The 18,756-nt window shown below is 42.8% G+C and overlaps 1 protein-coding gene across 5 annotated transcripts; it reads left to right on the top strand.

Annotated features, from left to right (window-relative positions):
• The first annotated feature begins 34 nt into the window (after positions 1-34).
• Positions 35-16,550, top strand: IL4R (interleukin 4 receptor). Of its 5 annotated transcripts, none has more exons than XM_086759656.1 (11): positions 35-601; positions 3,718-3,860; positions 5,450-5,563; positions 9,347-9,488; positions 10,362-10,516; positions 11,599-11,747; positions 12,367-12,523; positions 13,260-13,359; positions 13,984-14,053; positions 14,195-14,271; positions 14,375-16,550. In XM_086759656.1, the coding sequence occupies exons 3-11, from the start codon at positions 5,491-5,493 to the stop codon at positions 16,488-16,490; spliced, it is 3,039 nt and encodes a 1,012-aa protein (XP_086615782.1). In that variant the 5' UTR covers positions 35-601; positions 3,718-3,860; positions 5,450-5,490; the 3' UTR covers positions 16,491-16,550. The 5 variants fall into 5 exon arrangements, with proteins under 5 accessions (XP_086615782.1, XP_086615785.1, XP_086615784.1 ...); XM_086759658.1 differs by lacking the exon at positions 35-601 and adding an exon at positions 1,261-1,762; XM_086759659.1 differs by lacking the exon at positions 3,718-3,860.
• The last annotated feature ends 2,206 nt before the right edge of the window (positions 16,551-18,756 follow it).

Below are 18,756 nucleotides of genomic sequence, written 5' to 3'. Positions count from 1 at the left end.
GCCCGGTTCCACCCTCGGCGACGCGGCCGTGTGGGGCCGCGCTGTTCGGGCCGTTGCGACGGTCGCTCTCCGCGTGTTTTGCCCCGTTCCGAGGGGGCCGGCGGGCCTGGAGACGGGTCGGTTCCCGAGCCTGCCCAAGTCGGGGCGGCAGCAGCAGGGTCGGACGCTTCCCCGCGACCCCGGCGGAGGGGCCCTGGCTGAGCCGCGGCCCCGCCGCCGCAGAAGGGCGCTGCCGGGGCGGGGCGGCCGCGGCCTGGCGTCCACGGGGCGCGTGCCTCCGCCGCCCTCCCGAAAGCCCCGCCGGTGCGGCGGCTCCTCGCACTCTCGCCCCGGAAGCGCGGCCCGGCTTCGCGGGCGGCCGGGCTGGGCCCTACCTGCCCACGGCCCCGCGCGGGCTGTCGCGCATACTCGACGCCTCCGCCCGGCGGAGGCGGTGCCGCGCCGGCAGCGGCGGGACGGGGGCTGCCAGCGCGGCCGACAGCCGTTTCCCGCCGGGCCGCGGCGGCGCCGGCGGGGCGGAGGACGCCGCGGACCGGACCGAAGCGAAGCCCGGCCGCGGGAGCCCGCCGCGCCGCTCCGACCGGGAGCCGGACCAGGCCAGGTACCTGCGTGGCGCCTCCGCCCCCTCCGCGCGGCGGAAGGACGGGCCCCTTGTTACTCTCCGCGGCTGGGGCGGAACGCGTACGGGTTGTGCTTCGCGGCGAGCGCGGCGCCAGCCCTTCTCCCGCCGGGGCTGGAACAGCGCGCGTGTTTCCGCGGTCCCGGCCCGGTGCGGCGGCGGTCCCGGCGGGCGGGCAGCAGCCTGAGCTGGCCCGAGAGGGCGCCGAGCTGGCCGGCGGCGAGGCGGGCCGGGCCGAGCTCCAGCGGCTGCTGTGACCTGTCCCGCGGCGCTGGAACGCGCGGCGGGGTCCGTGACGGCCCCGGCTCCTCCCGGTGCCGCCCCGCGAGCCCGCCGGTCAGCGAGGGCCCGGGCGGCGGCGCGCCTCCCTCCTTGAGGTTCGTTAACTCGGGCGCTCCTTTGGGAATGGTTTAAGACGAACCCGGTATAATTCCCAGAGATTTCCTCTCTGCTGGAACTCCCGCCGCGGTGCGGGGAGTACGAGCCCTGCTGCCGCGCTCCGGGGCCGTCCCCAGGCCCGGGCAGCCCGGCGCCGAGCCGCGGTCACAGGCTTCCCCGCGGGGCCGTTCCCGAACCTCGGGTGCGTTCCTTGCGAACGGCTCCCAGCGTGTGGGGCTTCTAGGAGAACTTCAGACCAGCGCATGCTACGCTCTCAGAACCGGGGGTTCAGAAATGCAGGATCGGGAGTGAACTCTTGTACTCGTTTTAGTCTACAAGTTTTGTATTTTTGGCTTTTTTTTTTTTTTTTTTTCAACGTGTCCGGTTTCAGCAGTTTCCATAGTTTCTGTCCGTTCTAAATTAGGAAATACCTGAAGTGACCTTGCTGCTTGCAAGTACGATTTGCAGTTTGTCACATTTTGTGCAAGTACTGTATTCCTTATAGGTCTAAATGAGATGTTATTTTGCCTTTTGCTGACTCCTGTCATCTCAATATGAAAATATGCTGGAATGCAGAAACTTCAGCTTAAGACATAAGTAAAAATTGACAAGTTTCAAGTTTTTTTTTTTTAAAAAGAACCCATCTGCTGATTTTGAGAGGCTCTTCTCATATTTATGACGAGAGGTTTATCCAGATGTGCCCTGTCCTGCTCCAGAAATGCAGATATCATTTGTGACATGTTTTTGCATAAAATGACATTAATGGTAAGTATCCCAAACTCCATGAAGGAATTTGTGGAACAAGGATGACATTAAAAAAAAATTACTCGTTTTAAAAGAATAAGAAAAGATTATCTTGCTCCTTTAAAATCCACCATTCTGAAGTTAAATTCCTTCTTCAGTGACCATACAATGATGCAGAAGCAATAATATGTGTATTATGCCCTTTAAGATTAAAAAATGGGATAAAGTCTCCCCACTAAACAATTCAGAAATCTAAGGACCTGGTCATGGATTTGAGTTTCTGCCTACCCAACGCTTTCCACTGCAGTGCTGTCAGCGAGAAGAGGTAACATTAATACAGTGGTGTCTTAATTAAACATGGGAATGGTTTCCTGTTCAGTTTAGATAACACAAAGTGGGAGCTATTGATTTTTATCTTTTGGCCTTGCATTGACCAAAGTTGTCATCCTTTATTACTGGAACTTCTGAGTATCTCCCAGGCTACCCTTTCATCTAAACCTCCTCCTTAGTGTAGCATACAGGACTCCCTCCTCAGCTTCCAAATTCTTGTGAAAACCCACTTTGCTTGAGACACCTACGCATCTTTGTGTGGTTGCTTCTGACAGTCCCGTTACACGTCGAAGAGTAGGTATTACGGTTTATGTTCCTGTAGGTCTGCCATTTTGTATAGGCACTTAGAAAATAAAAATCAATTTTAAAAGATGGAAATTACTGCCTACTTTTTTTTTTTATTTTCAAATTTTGGTACAAAATAAGTTGATGAACTTTTGCTTTGCTATATACTGGTTATCTCATTTTAATCTGCAGTTACAGCCAGTGTTTTAAACCAGAAAGAATAAGGCAAGATGTACTTTAATTTTTTAAAAAGCCCGTTTTAAAATAAGGAGTGATTCTTTACCCATAGAATTGCAGCAAAGGTAAATTAAGCAGTCTTATGTAGAAATTACTGTCGCCTGTCTTTTGGGCATGAGTTACTTTCTGGGCATTACGATTTTGCAAATGATGTCTGTAGATTAAATGTGACCCTAATTTATTTAGAAGCCCAGACCATAAGTTGTTATTGTTTTTCTTCATAGTAAATGCAGTCTTTTTGATCACGTCATATTGTTTCAGGAATGGTAAATGATCAAAACGTATAACTTGTGTCAGTAATCGCGCTGACCTGCGTCTAGCCCCAGCAGATTTCTTTCATAGTTTTGGGGAAGTCGCTTACGTCTTTACACCTTACTTTCCTCAAATATAATGGATTTACTAGGTTTGCTGTTATTTTAGTATTCTCTGTATATGTTACATACTTTCTTAAGATTGGAACTTGATGATCTGATAGAAAAACTGGAGAGCTAACAGACAGGAAAGCTATTACCATTTCAAAATTTTCTCCCTTTGCATTGGATTTATAGTCCACTACTATTTAAAAAAAAAAAAGGAAAAGTTTGCAGTTTAATTAGAGCTGTGGGTTAACTCCATTTTCATCAACATGTGCAGATCTTTTCTCCTATGGGGGAGAGATTTTTGCTCTGCCATCTGCTGATTCATACATGCTTATGCGATACAGGATTCTCTGCCAAAGTTTTAAGAGTTTCTTGGAACTCTAGTCATGCGACAGTATTACTTCACAATGGACTGGAAAGCAAACACTTCCCCTCTTGCAAATTCCAGGAAAAAAAGAGGAAAAGAAGAAGGATTTTTTTTTTTCTTGCCCCTGGAGTAGTTTGCTCTCTTTTTTTTTTTTTTTTTTTTTTTTCCCTTCTGAACAACAGCAAAGGCACTTGTGTTCTTTTCAAAAAAAATCTATTACTATGCTCAGTCATGTTTTGTCTGTTCCCAAAGTGTTAACGCTCAGCTCTGGAGTAATAGTTTTCTTGAGCATTTATGAAAAATTCCTCTTTCAAGTATGTCCTGCATTTATAGATGAGCAGTAACTGCCTCAGAGAAGGTCACAAAAGAGTTTTCATTCTAATCTTCTGTTTTCACAGAACCTCTAAGATTGAAATTTTCCATGTTTAATCTTTAGAAGCTTGTTTTAAGGAGCAGTCAATCATGCATGTGAGAATGGAAGAAATATATAGTAGTCATTAAAAGTGACTTTTCTGACAAGCACAGAAACTTGGATTGTGAGGTAATTGCCTTGGCGCTGAATCTGACAGACTGAAGTAAAGATTGATCGTAAGTGAAGTGCTAGTAATTCTAAATATGTTGAAAAAAATTAAGATTCTGTTCCTACATTTCACAATAGTTTTATTTATGTAAATATATTTATCAATAAAAGGTGTAGTCTTCTTTATAAAAAAAAGTTATTTTTCTGTCCCTTACTCAACCGAGAAAGAGTCTGGCTGTCTATTTGAATATTTGACAGCAAATACTCAGCAGCTGTGCTTGAGAATCTTCCCAGTTTTACAGAGGAGTTATTTGAGGGTATGTGGCTTTGGTGGCATGCCTTTGAGGCTGCACATCCTTACATGTATACAGTGCCCACATGCATATTTCCAAAGGTCATTGAATTTTTCCTAAGCTAATCTCTTAACAAGTTTATACTGCGGCAGAGTTGCTGATCCCTCGCCAATCCCTTTTGTCTTGTTTGCTGGTGAAACTCAAATCTGTTAGAAGCATCAAAGGTTGTTCTGCTATTGTAGTTGCAGCAGAGAGTACTGAACCACCATCAGCAAACGTGTTTCAATGGTCTCTTCTACTTCAGAATCTGACAAAACTTCTGCAGAAAGCCCAACGCCACTCTCTTGCTAAAGGACATCTTCTGAGAAGTTCTCTCCTCTTTACTCAGTGGCACAGGGAGAATCATGAGGTTTTGAAATAAGAAATAACAGGCCACCTGTGAACTTTGCAGACAGGGCAACTGTAGCATGCAGGTAGTAAGAACATTGCACCCAGACTCAGAGAGCCGGGGAGGAAGTGACGTTCTTTGTACTGAATGTAAAGTCATGGTTATTCCATATTCATTAGCATTACTTTCCCTATAAATTTGCCAACATTTTAAATGCATCACGTACATTTCTAGTGATATAAAAGCTGGTAGCCATACCTAATCCAGAATATGATCTTCCAATAAGTGGCTATGTTGGATCAGCAAAAGAATCTTGGGGAAAATATTTTTGAAAATCTTAAATTAATTATTTCATCTGTTTTCAGTTTACTTAAGCAGCTTCGCTATGCTTAAAGAATTCTAATATGTAAAAGCTGCATAATTTTCCATCTCCAAAGTTGTGCTGGTTGTATAATGATTATGTGTTTTACAACTCCTTTGTAGTTATTTACTGTTTTAATGAGTCTGCATTCTGTTGAAGCAAGGCTCAGGAGTCTTTGCTAAGATCTTTTTCAAGAGGATGATATTATCTGGCCTACTAGCGATAGGACTTGGGGAAAACGTTTTAGTCAATAGGTTAGACACTTCATTGTTAAATTCTTTCACTTATCCATAGGGCTTTGGTGATATGCTGATTGTCAATGATTTTGGTCTAGTGCTTACCCTTTTAATATCTCACATATTAGTAGCCAGCATCAGTCTAGTATCCTCTGTAATTAAAACTTTGCAGAAAAGTCTTCTAGCTCATTTGTATTATCCTTATTCTTCTGCATTTCTGCATTTTAGCAGAGAATTGGGTGCTGCAGAGGATCTGAATCCTCTAGCAGAGTGGTAGGAAGAACTTAATGGGCACGTTGATGTAAGCTTATAATAATGTTTTCTGTTGGCAGAATTTCAGCACAGCTTGTCCTACTGAAGCTGGGCGGTGTCAATGATGGCAAGACTCCAAAGTGCTGCGCTGCATACTCTATGGATCCTTTTCTTTTCATATACAGCAAATGAAGGTACTTGTGTCAATGTTTTAAATTATACTGAAGATTTTATCGACAGCATTTTCCCATCTGTAGTAGGGAACACTATTACCATTAATTAACTAATACAAAATGTGTAACTTCAAATGTCAAAAAGATCCATATACTAGAGTAAATTCCTAGATTTTTTTTTATTGACCTTTTCCATATGGGCCAGAGAAAGTAGGAGTTTGCAGGAAAGAGAAACTGAGGTTTGGAAAGTCATCTCCCTGATTCCCCATTATCTAATCTCTGTTGGATACCTTGCTACAAACAAGGCGCTCAGCAATAACCCCGGACGTCTCTGTAGAAATCCCTAAGAGTAGAAAGCACTAGTCTCTCGTTTGCTTATTTTCATAAGTGCCACTGTTTGCCGTGCAGGACCTTGAGGGAGCTATGCTCATTAAATGGAGCCTGTAGATCTACTGTTAAAGGGTATCTGTCAGTTTGCGTTCTCCGAAGTGTGCAGAGTTACTAAGGTGGAACGTTTAGTTGGCTGGTTTTGAACAAATTTTGCAGGCACTTGCTGCCAGACATTACGTGCTCTGACTTGTACCTGTCCAGGGGCCAGTGACTGACATGATGTCCTGTGTGTTCTTCACTACACCGTTGTTTTGGTCTGGCAGGACATGTAGCTGCATTACGTCTTAATGCTGCTTGTTAGCTGATGGTTGTTTTCTGAAGTTCCACTGGCAGGAGCTGAATTTGAAAATGGGGTTTTTTCCTTATATCTTGTATGATATTTCATTGTAAAGAGAAGTTAGACATATAAAATCATGTATGCATTTTTATTCTCTGGAAAGTGAATCTTACATTTTGCTTTCTGTAGTTTTTAAGTAGTTCCACAGTAGTCTGCAGGTTTTTTTGTTTTCATTATTTTTTTAAAAAGCAAACCAAAATAGTTAAAAGAAAATTAGCCTGTCTCTAAAAAAGAAGGTTTATTAGCTACTTATGTACTATGAAATAGTACAATTTGAGTTTGAATTAGTGAGAAGGATGAAGGTTTGCAAGAGAGTATGGGCTGGGTCATCTGATCTAGGTAATCCCGTATTTTCTGTAAATGTGCTTATCAAGGTTTAATTTTACAGATTACACACACACCCCTCCACACCACTCCCCCTCAGTTAACTACACATTTTAAGCTTCTTCAGCATGGTGTTCTAGTTGAGGATTAAAAAAGAAATCCAGTATTTCAGTTCCCTTTTTTAACTACACAAACTGAAAACAAGCTCTGTGCTGTATGTGGTTTCAAGAGGAAATTCTCAAATATCTGAGGTTTTAAAAAAATACAGTGTACCAGAGAGGGAAAAGGGAGAAGGTCACAGGAAAAGATTACAGAAGATCATTTAGAGTTCTGGAAAGACACAAGGAAGTTGAAAGGCATGATAAAGTAAAGCTGCTAATCATGATAGCTTAACACAGCAGGAAGAGATCTGCTTAACTGATGTATTCTTAAAGGTGTAAGATCATTAACACATTGAAAAATAATGACGTCTTTAAAGGGTCTAAAATGTTAGTACTTCTTTTTAAAGTGCATCTTTAAGTGTAAAAAATAAAGAAACTAACAATAAAAATAGAAATTACAACCAAATATAAACAATAGCAACAGGATAAATAGATAATGGTTCTTTTAAAATAAATGAGCAACAGTATTGCAGAGGTTTAATCTTTGACTTGCTGCTCTTCTGATGATTCTTGGGGGTTTTTTTTAAGAATCAGGGACCATGCAGAACAAAAGGGAACTAAATGTGGTGCTGCCATCCAGAAAGAATATGAGTGATAGTTCTTATCTGCAAAATAAACGTCTAGCCTTAGTAACCAAACCAAAACATGTTCTGAACATTTGAATACTAACGAAACCATGAGCTACAGTCAGTTCTAGGTTTATAACCAGTCATATACCAGATAATTCAGGTTATAATGTTTATAGAATTCCTTGACATTGTCATACAACCTCATTTGTGTAAGTGAGCCTCACAAAGGCTATGGAGCTTACTCGGTTGATCCAGAACTGCTGAGTAGTTGAGTCTTCTGGGAGGCCTTTTAGAAAGGCAAGTGAAAGTGATGTAGGGATTTTAATGAGGGTGAAAGACCATATACTGATAGTACTAAACAATTAAGTGTTTCTTTGAGTCAGGCTTATATTGAAGTACCACAGAGTCTGGTGGTAGATCCCGTTGTATGCGTTGTATGATAATGTATCATGACCACTGAAAGGCCATCATGTTTATTACATTTGCGGATACTGGACAGTATCAGGGTATGCAGAAATTACATCAGGATAAATAACACAAGTGGGCTACAGAAAAGTAGAAATGTAGGAAGGGTAAAATGAAATCAGGTATTTTCAACAAAAAAAAAGCTTTTCTTAGGAGGAATAATCTGAAATTTAAGTACTTGAAAGAATAAACCTGTGAAGCAGCAGTGGCTGAAGGATGAGGACCTTACAGGATCCAAATTGTTGGCAACTTAATCTTGAATTTGCAATGTAAATTACAAGAATGGAGAGTTAGTAATATGCTGGGCCATGTAAACAAAATTATTTTCACTACAGAGAAATGAAATCATGTCTTTGTATGGCCCTTGTATAATTGCTGCAGGAAATCTTCTAGGAGAATCCCTTTGGAAACTATCAGAAAAATATCAATTAATAGGATTCTAAAAGCCAGCCAAAGCTATTTCAAATTTTTACGGGGAATTGAGGTAGAGCAGGAGAAAAGGATTTAGTTCTGTACAACTTCTGCAAGAAAAGGGAGATATTGTTAATATTTACCAATAACAGAGAAGAATAAACATCAAAAAAGGCAAATAATTGTCTAGAATGATAAAAACATTAGTTATTTCTGACTGCTTCATTTAGAAATGATCCCATTCCAGTACCACGTTTGGCAGACTTAGTGCTAATAACAGCATGACGTTACTGTCACAGAGCTCCTCCTCTTCTGTTCCGTGTTTCACTCTTGTGGAGTGCATTGCAATAATGGAAAATGAGGCTGGAAGGGATACCGAGGATTGTCTATTCCATTTCTCCTTTCCAGTTCTAACAAAGATATTTTGACCGATGTTTTCTATTTTTTTTCTTAAATACTGCCAGTGAAAGAGGTTGTAAAGGTGAACATTGGGAGTGCAGAGACTTAGGGCTTTTCTATACCATCTCGGTGCCTGGAACAATGTAACTAAATCTCTCCAGATCTCTGAACACTATCATAACAATGAAAAGTAGAATACAGAACAGGAAATACTGAGTGAAATTGAGAGAAGGTGTATACTGGAAGAAAGCCTGTGACAGGAAGATGTTCTAGGCAATGGGGAGCTGTTCTGGGGAGGCGGAGAAGTTAGAACCATTGTAGATAAAGCACAAGTTCATGCCTGTAGGCAGTGATCTTGGTCTCACTCTTAATTATCTACATTTTGGCTTTTGAACCTTTAGTATTTGATGCGTAGGATGATGCTGTTTTATAATTAAATGTTGATGTATTTTAGAGCTATCAGAATCAGATTTTCTGTGCTTGGAAGACTGTGTTGGATGGGTTGCGCCTTTCTATTTCAGTATTACTACTGCAGGGCGCCTTCTCCAAGACTGTAGACATTGGCTTCAGAAAGGTGGAGACACTTGGTGACATGCATCTCTTTCCATTTACCCATAACACAAAAATAACAGTGCTTTTACCTAATTTATAGGGGGTTGGTAGCTCTGTTTAGATGGAAAAGTTAATGTTTCTGTTTAGTCCAATTTAGTGATTCTCTTGCTTCTCATTGTGTGCTGCTTCTCCCTAGTAACGGCTGCAGGACATGTACAGGAATTTGCATGCTTCACTGACTATGACAGAGAGTTGTTTTGTCAGTGGAAGGTGCCTGCACAGACAAATTGCTCCAAAGAATTCCTGCTGTACTACAGAGAAGAAATTCTTTTTCTATCGTAAGTGTTTAATATATTACATTATCATTGTTGGAATTTCATATATCCTATAGGCATTATCAGCTTTGATTCCCTCCCTCTGCCATGGGTGTCTGGGACAAAATGTAGTCCAGATTATGATTTTTGCCAGGAGGAAAATGGATTGCTGCAATTAACGGCACACTGTTCATTGGTCTAATCCTCTGCAGACCTCTCTGCACTCAATACAGAGGAGTGATCAAGTCCTACTTGTAGGAGTGGTAGGGCTCTCATAAGTTTACCCAACCTTCATTCCATGTTAAATTTTACCTCCTTCAGGAGAAATCTTAACTGATGTTCCAGTCTGCAGCCTGTAGGAAAGGTACTCTCCCCTGGCGCCTTCTGCATACAGTCTAACTCCATGTTCAAGCACAGACTGTTGTCCCTGTTCTGCAGCAGGGCCAGTCGTCATCTCCTACAAAGGAAGATGCATCTGGGCTCTCGTCTTCTCTCCATGTGATTTCTCCACACAGACATCCAAATAACTGCACTTTGTAGACTGGAGTAAACCTGTTCCTGTTCCTATGTTATCAAGCTGTCAGTTTGCTCCTTCAGAGCTTGAAGTGTGATGAAGGGTGTTAATTTTTCCTCTTGGGATCAATCCTTAGCCTTTCTGTCAAGGTTTTTATTTGTGCCATATAGATATCCAAGAGGTGTTTGGGGAGGGTGGGTTGTTTGGGAGTTTCAGGGAGCTCAGTTTTGGTTTGGATTTGTTTGGGCTAAACACTTTGAGGAACTGAGTTTGTTTGTCTCAGATTTGATTAGCTCTACACATTGGGAAGCTTGATTTCACCTTTTCAAGAAATAGTGTGCCACACTGTCTAAACATCATATACTTTTCTGCCTGTTTTTCAGAAACGGTGTGTGTGTCCCTGAGAATGGAAAAGACAGTTTAAGGTGCACTTGCACAATACATGCGGATTATTTTGTGTCAGGCCTCACCTATATTCTAGCTCTGCAGTTCAATGGGACTGATATGTGGAATTACAGTGTTACACCAGCACTGGTTGGTAAGAAGCTGTTTGCTTTGTCACCAGGACATCTGGTTCCAGACTTTGCAATCCTCATTCATGTCACTGGAACAGTTTTTACTTACCAGAGGTGAAAAGTGCCATGCTGGCTTAAATGCAAAATCCATTTGTCTTAGAAGCCTAGTTCTGGAGTAGATTCTTAAGGAAAGAGTATAAGTAATGGGGCAAGCAGAGAGTGATTCTTCCTCTAGCTGTACCCTTTCAGCTGCCATCCAGCAGCAGTTTGGGGGCTTAGACATATCTTTAGTGCCACTTACTTGTGGCTGTAGCATCCAAGGATGAAGAGGAATGTATTACTTTCAGTTTCTAGGAAGACACTAGGCAATCCCTACTGAAGTTTCTTCCGTTCTTGTCTCTGTCATACTCTTGATTTTTTTCATGCTAGTTGAGTCATCCCTCTGAACAGAGATTTTTACATTAATTGCTGTTGGATTATAACAGCCAGTGATAAAAAGTTAACAACTCTGGCTCTTTCACAGGACAGAGCGTAGATACAGTTTATGTCTCTCTGTAGGCACCTAGTTTGTTTAGAACAACATGCTTGTTCATAACACTTGTCACCTCAAACACTCGGAGAAATCATTCGCATGCCTGAGGCAGACATTCATCTGCGTCAATGAGCTGGTTCTTCTCAGAACACTTGATTGTCACTGCTGCTTATCAGCAGAATAAGCAGGAGCCTGCATCAGTTTCTAAGAGACAGGCAGCCAAGACAGCCTAGCTGCGAAGTTCCCAGAAGCTCAGTGCCTACCCCAGGGCACAGCATGCTGTTGTGAGTGCACAGGTGGTTCCCATTTTTCCGGGCTGAAAGCAGCATCCAGCGCACCGAAAGGTTGAACTTGCAGTTTGTTCAGCCAGCTTGATGATTCAGTGCTTATTGATTAATACCTTGCAGTTTCTCTATTTTGGCCTCTATATCCTTGTGCTACAGCATTGTGAAAAGGGCTAAATGCGTCATCTGTGATGAGATTCTGGTCTGCAGTGAAAGTTTGTCTCTGATCCTCTCCATTAGTGCTTTCCCATTGCCATGTTCTCCTTAATGGTATTTTTTTAACATACAGTTAAGCCAAGGGCCCCGAAAAATCTTGTCATTGAGAAAGCTGAAAATGGTAATTTCAATCTGAGCTGGGAAGAGAGCAACTCTGCTTTATCCACGTTCTCTGGAGTCATCTATGAAGTGAAGTACTGGAGGAAGCAGCATCCAAAAGAGGTAAGAGACAGCCAATCTCTTCCATTTTCTGTCTCTCTGGAGCTTTCAAGTTTAAAAAGTCCTCTGAAAAGTCTTGAAACCGTTTAATGAATAATGTTGTAAGGGCCAGCAAGAGCAAGTCCCGCGATGTTCCTGATCACACATTTGCCACAGGTCACATTGCCCCAAGATGGGCTTTAAAGGATTGAAACTCTTCTGACTGCCATCCCAAAATGGTCTGCTGCTCACAGTAGGCAGGGCAGAGATTAAAAATACAATGCTTCTGTTCCCTGAGCTTCATTTGCCCCTTAGATATCAGGAAGCTGGAGGCTCTTCATGACTCTGTGGCACACTTCAGGCATTTCAGACACTCTCCTGAACAATCCAGTGCTTCAGGGCTGGGCTTCTTCTGGTAGGGGAAGAACATACATAGTGGCATGTCACAAATACCACCCACTCGTGGTATACCTAATGTTCTGTGTGTGATACGTTCAAAATGTATCACACAGGGCAGATTAGGTATACATTTGCTCATTTGTGAAAGGTCACTGAAACATGTAAGACTATTGTTATTTAATTGCTGTCACTAACTCTTCACCTCATAAAGAAATCAAAGTGAACTTTCTCACTTTCTTTTCAGGTTTCTGTAAAAGCAATTAACTACCAGGCAAAAAGCTTTGAAATTATTGCAAGCTCCTTGAGGAGAGGCTATGATTATGTTGCAAGTGTAAGGTGCAACTACACAGAGTACCCAGCCTACTGGAGCGAATGGAGTGAAGAAGTTGAATTTCACTATGGTAAGTATTGTAACAAACAGCAGTTTGATAAAAGGATGGTGTCATTTTATAAACCATATCATATATACCCTGCTGCTCTCCTCTGAGAGGAGAGTTACGGGATCTTTGTCCTTTTTGAATGTACTGTGGATGCATCTCTAAAGGCTCCCAAAGAGGCTAAACGTAAAAAAACAACTCCTGGGGAAACTAAGGAAGAGAAGACCAAGGGAAGATTGGTTGTTTAGCCTTGTAAAAAAAAAAAAAAAAAAAAAAAAGGCTGAAGGCGTTTATAGATACTTAATGAAGTAGACATCAGGGAAGGAGAAGAGATATAAATGAACAAGAGATTTAGGCAGCAAATTAACCATCAGAGGGCTGAGGTTTATAAAAATCTTTGAAGAGTAACACAGAGGACAAGAAGCATAGCTGCCCTACAATGGAGAAGATAGTGCCATTTTAGGGACTGTGTGACAGGTTTATCCCTGAGAGCTGACAAATGGCCTCACAGTACACGTTGGCTCTCCCAGCTCCTAAAACTCCCAGTAACTGACTGCAGTACCTGCACTGATCCTTCAGACATGCCACACATCATCGCCACTGGTAGCTGCATATGTTCTGTTGTTTATCTGCTGAAGGCTTTATTTTACGTCCTCTGAAGGAGCATTCTTTTAAGGTGCAAAAGAGCAATGAATTTGGTATTGCTAGTACTTGTATTTATATGCACATGCACATGTAAATGCATATGTTTATTTAACAGATTACCAAGTAACAGCTGAAGACATTCTGCAGATGGCTGTTCCCGTATCCTGCATACTGATCATGGCAGTATCAGTAATTTGTTACTTCTGTTTTACCAAGTATGTATCATAGTGTTCACAAGTTTTATAGAGTAGCAGTTTGCACAGATGTCAGTATTGCTGTTGATTAGCTGAATGTCTAGCAGTATAGGAATTTAATGCTTTGTTTTACCTCAGCACCTTTATTTACTCTCTATGAGTAAATGTTTTAGAAACAAGAATCAGTTGCACTCTGTAATTTTCTGAACAGATAACTGAATATTCTCTCTCAGTCTTACTAGAATGGGCTTGTTATAGTGTCCCGAACAGGCTGCAGTTATGGGCTTTGTCAGTTTTGGACCCCAGTCTTTGCTGGAGTTCCAGTAATGACGGTTAAATATCTGTTTTTATTTTTTTTTTTTTTTTTAGTGGTAATGTGAAAGTGTGATCCTGTCTGTTTGACACATAATTTCAAACATGATTAGAAAAACATGTGACTGTGGCTGTACAGAGCAGTCATGCACCCAACATACAAACATCTTTGCACTCGTTTAGTGAAAAGCAGCACTTGGAGGTGCACAGAACAAGCACTTCCTGTTGCTGCAATGCAGATAGCTAAGAGGGAGAGAAGAACAGAAGAAGGAAATGTACACTGATAAAGCCAAAATGCAGTCAGAGGAAACCATTTCAATTCTTCCTTTGCAGAGTGAAGAAAGAATGGTGGGATCAAATCCCAAATCCAGCAAAAAGCCATTTGGTCGTAGAAAACGTCAAGGTAATTCAAAGGCTTTGAAAAAAATACCTTTTCCTGATGACCAGAAGTAGAATATGTAATAAGTGCTGTTGTCTGGCTAGTGCATGGGGATACTAAAGACGAATCCACACGCATCCCGAATCTCATTTGTATCTTTATTAGTTTTCAGTTTTGTGCTACATTGATGAAATTAAGTTCCCTTTCCATGACTTAAAGCAGAGTCATACGGAAAACCAAATGTAAGTAAGACAAAGGAAAAAAAAAAATCTCTGCTTTACAGCATAAAGTAGTTTCCTATTACATAAACATTAACTGTCCTTTCCTTTTGACTTCCAAAAACAGAAGTTGCAAGAACTGTCTGGCTCAAAGTTTGTCAAGCCAAAACTTCAAGGAAAAAGATAACATCAGAAATGTTGAGAAATCTTGCAGTTGCCACAGCAGGTCTGGAGCATGGTTTCCAAAAAGCAGCAGTGAAGTTTTAACGCCTGAGACAATTCTGGTTGAAGAGTCTATAGAAATCTGTGAATGTTTAACAGACACTGAGGCTGAGAGCCAGGAAGAGCGTAGTGACCAGATCACCATGTTTGAGCCTTGTGAGAGCGGTGTCAGTGCTTTCAGAGAGCACACTGAACACAATGATGCACTAGCTAGCATGTTTATTGACCTCCTGACAGATGAAAACAACATGCAAGACAGCAAAGACCCAGACATCATCACAGGCGAGAATAAAACCTTTGAGAAACTTGAGTTGGAAAACCCATCACAGCGAAAACCAAAAGAAAGTGCAGCCCAGAGTCAGCAGCCATGTGATCTTTCTCATACTGTCTCCCTTTTCACCAAAGCCTCTCAAGATGACTACAATTGTAGTACAGCCAGCCAGAAGTCAGAACTATCAGAAGAATCCTTTGAATCTGGCTATCAGAGCTCCAGTGTAAATTCTGCTTCTCTGGATGCACGAGATCTTCAACATATGGTTCATCAAAGCCTGTTTCCATGCAGTTCTGAAAGTCAGCATGACTCGTGTGTCCTGATCCAGGAGTCTCCAAATAAACCATCCTTTGGGACCAAAAACGACAGAATAAGCAACCCTGCGCACAAGAGTTTTGATACCCTTGTGTTTTCATCCATGGGGCTTTGTAGTTCTGCCTACAAAAGCTGTGACACCCTTATGTCTCCATCCTTGGAGCCCTGTGGTTCTGCCTACAAGAGATATGACTCTGTCATCCCTCCCTCCATGGAGCCCTGTGGTTCTGCCGACAAGAGCTGTGACACCCTTCTGTCTCCATCCATGGAGCCCTGTGGCTCTCCCTACAAGAGCTTTGACACCCTCGTCTCTGCATCTATGGAGCCCTGTGGTTCTGCCTACAAGAGCTGTGACGCCCTCGTCTCTCCATCCGTGGAACCCTGTGGCTCTGCCTACAAGAGCTTTGATTTTCTTGTGCCTGCATTCAAGGAACCAAGTAGCTCTGCATATAAGAGCTTCGATGCCCTTATGTCTCAGTCTATGGCTAACAGTAGCCTGACTCTGTGTTTTGAAAATGTGTGCTCCTTACCACCTTTGACGCAGTTCTCAGAGACACCAGAACTTAGCTGCAGAGATCAAATTTCTCGACCCCTTAGCAATCAGACAAGTTATACCAACTACAGATCTCCCTGCACTGAGCTCGATTTTCAAAACACCTGTTTGGAAAATACTGATTTTCCATCTTTCTCCACACATGCAAATGACAGTGCTTCAGCTTTCCTATCAGAGGAAGAAATACATAAGCAAGTAATATATCAAAATATTCAAAAGAAACCTGATGTAATTTCTTGCCCCATTGGACCTCAGCCATGTGGTTATCAACCTTTTGATAATGCAGTTAGATGTAATGGTACATACTGTAACAATGACAGTGAGCTGTCTAGTGACAGCAAAGATGAAAATACCAGCAGAGACGAACAGCTGTTGCATTTGTTAGAGCTGAACTGTACAGATTGTAACAGCAGAGAAAGATCTGTAACAGAGACAAAGCCTAACAGCTTTGACTGTACTGGTAAAGGAATGCAAGAGAGCAGCAGTAACAGGTTAAATACTGACTTTCAGTGCCACACACACAACCACTTGAGGAAACTTGGAAATGCAGGGGAAAACAGAGAGGTGATAAAGCATGCAGTAGGCAGGAGGTGTGGCTCAGCAGCTACCTTACAACTGGACAGCATTGGGCTAAACTTAGAAAGAAGAACTGCAGAGCCCCTCGAGCTCCTGGTCTCAGACAAGTTCTCACCTCCTCCTTTTGTGGATGACTCCTGTCCTTCTGATTCTCACACTATCCACAGTGCAGGTTCCAGAATGGCACCTGCAGTTAAAAAAAGACCAGTAGAACTATTGAGGGAAAACAACAGGAAGAATGAGGAAAAAATGAAACTTGTACAAGCCCTTGCCCAGGAGGACCACTGCTACATGAAGGTAGCCTAGCCACACGTGCCAAGACTGAAGCAAACCAGTCTTTGGAAATAAACTGTATCGCAAATTGAAGTGTTGCTTGTTCTCCCAATCTTGCCTGAAGTGAGGGCTGCTACAGTCCGGGTATGGATTCAGGGGGTGGTAACACTCATGCCTGCAGCAGGTCTGGCAACCAGCGTCTGATGCAGGCCCCTTGGTGACAGTAGGCGTTGGCGCCTAGCAATTGCAGCTACAGCTCTGCCGGCGGGCAAAGCCAGAGCTAAAGTTTCTCTGTCCATGATTGATTGTTCTCTAGAAGTGAGCAGCAGCTGCATAAAGTAGGAGTTCTTAGTACAGTTCCTGTGGTTACTGCCCTGGCGCTTTGTGTTGCTTGGGAAGCACGCAAAGGTGATGTGGAAGGTGCTGACACACCTGGAAGTGGGACGGAGGTGCAGGTCAAAGGGGAAGTGACTGACTTGCACTGACAGCATCACACAGCTTCTGTAATTTATTGGGGGGAAGGGGAGGAGAGGACGGAGGTCCTGTGTGCCTAGCCCCGGCATATGTTTCTATACTTGCTCAGTCAAGACCTGAAATAAAGATTACTGTAATTTTGGCTTAAACAATGCTATTATTGATGATTAGTTTCTTATTCTGTAGAAGCAAGCAGAGTTATTTCTTGCTTCTACAGCTGTAAATGGAATCAGACACTTCCAAGCAGTGTTTTCCCAGAAAGTTTATGCAGATTATGGTCAGACTCCCTAAATTAACAGACCTTTTTTTCAGCTTCTTGTTCTTGTCCTGTGAGAATGGGAATTATGCCTGTAGCTTTAAGGCAGCATATACTTCTTGTTGGATAATTGTTCAAAAACGTTTTACTCAAAATCTGAACTTTTTCTAGGGCATTATCTTGGTATGGTAAATTCCACCCTAGAATGCTGGCAGTGGCACAAAAGAGATAAGAACTGTTAATTAATTTTATGTGTATTAAAATATATACGTATGTTCTCATTATTTAGAAAACTCTACTTGCATTGCTATTCATAAGGAAGGAAGCCGTAATGCTAAGCACAGAAGCTGGTTTAATGTGTTTTGTAAGATTTTTGTACTGCAGATCTCTCATCAAAGTTCAGGTTGGCCAAGTAGTAGAGGTATCTATGCATCAATTTTGCAGCAGTAGAAAAGGGCATGTAAGCCCTGGAAGGAGACTCGCAGAGAAGTGTCGGTATTCAGATGTGATAGTTTATATTTGTATAGGCGCTGGTTTGCAGCTCACGTTCACTAAGGTGGTGGTTAGTGAAAGATCTTACTGCTTGTAGCTAAGGTGCTGATGAATATTTTTTTACTGAAAATATCAGGTCCAATTCTATTTTCACTCAGGTGAGGCTGAATTCTATCAGAAATACTCTTTTCTTTTCATGAGGGCAGTCACTGCTGTGGTTAACATCAGCACAAATTCTGTGAAGTGGGAGGGGTCTGAGGCTGACAGATGAAGAGGCTTTGCAGGACCCATCAACCAAACCCACACTGAAATGGTGAAAAAGGAAAACGCACAGAGGCCATAGTCTGCCTCATGAGTGAGCTGACTCACTTCCCTAAATCCAAGCAAAGTCAAGTTTAAACAAAATCCCACAGATAGTTATTGCAACTACCCGGAACGGGTTACTCACTGTTTACTGTAGTAGCACAGTGCTGTTAAGGGAGGAGCAGGAACACCAGTGGTGCTTTCTTCGCCTTCTGCTCCTGCTCTCTCCCTTGTGCAAGGCTTGCACTTGGCTGCAGCAGCCAAGAGAGGTCTGCTCAGGCCAGGCTTGGAAAGCTGTTTGCTGCAGCACTTCTCTTCTGAGCCCCACCTTTCTCTGGCTTTTTTTCTTCTACATAGCTATGCCTTCCTGTCTGTTCATTTCCGTTGGATGGCTCTCTGTGCGTGGGTATTCTTCCCCTTCTCTCCCTTCAGTACTTCTCTTGTGAAATCCAACTTTGAGAAGGAGGAGCCCTGTTCCTATGCCTTTGCATCGCCCAGAAGTGACGATAAGCATCGAGGCTGGCTGGGCAGCTGGCCAGCTCACCCCCTGTCCTACAATAGACACCGTGCATGGCTGCAGTGGGAGCTAAGTTCATGTTCCATCCTCCACGCCCCCTGTTTTTGCCACCCAGCGCTATTGCTGGGCTATAAAACAGGTGGGTTTCAAATGACAGCTTTCTGGCCTAGGATGATGATCTGCCTGGATGATGATCTACACTCACATCTGTGTGAGTTCTGACTCTGGCCTGGCTCCCAGGACTGCCGGCGAGGTGT

The sequence above is a fragment of the Chlamydotis macqueenii genome, chromosome 15 (genome assembly GCF_036417535.1).
Source record: "Chlamydotis macqueenii isolate bChlMac1 chromosome 15, bChlMac1.mat, whole genome shotgun sequence".
Lineage (NCBI taxonomy): Eukaryota > Metazoa > Chordata > Aves > Otidiformes > Otididae > Chlamydotis > Chlamydotis macqueenii.
The sequence above is the reverse complement of the archived record's forward strand: the minus strand, read 5'-3'. Positions and strand labels throughout refer to the sequence as shown.

What these genes read in the sequence shown, in the direction of transcription:
- IL4R (XM_086759659.1), top strand. Translation starts at nt 5,491, where the DNA reads ATGATGGCAAGACTCCAAAGTGCTGCGCTGCATACTCTATGGATCCTT. An exon ending in GAAGAAATTCTTTTTCTATC is followed by an intron (nt 9,489 to 10,361) that starts GTAAGTGTTTAA and finishes CCTGTTTTTCAG; the next exon opens with AAACGGTGTGTGTGTCCCTG. An exon ending in AGTCATACGGAAAACCAAAT is followed by an intron (nt 14,272 to 14,374) that starts GTAAGTAAGACA and finishes TTCCAAAAACAG; the next exon opens with AAGTTGCAAGAACTGTCTGG.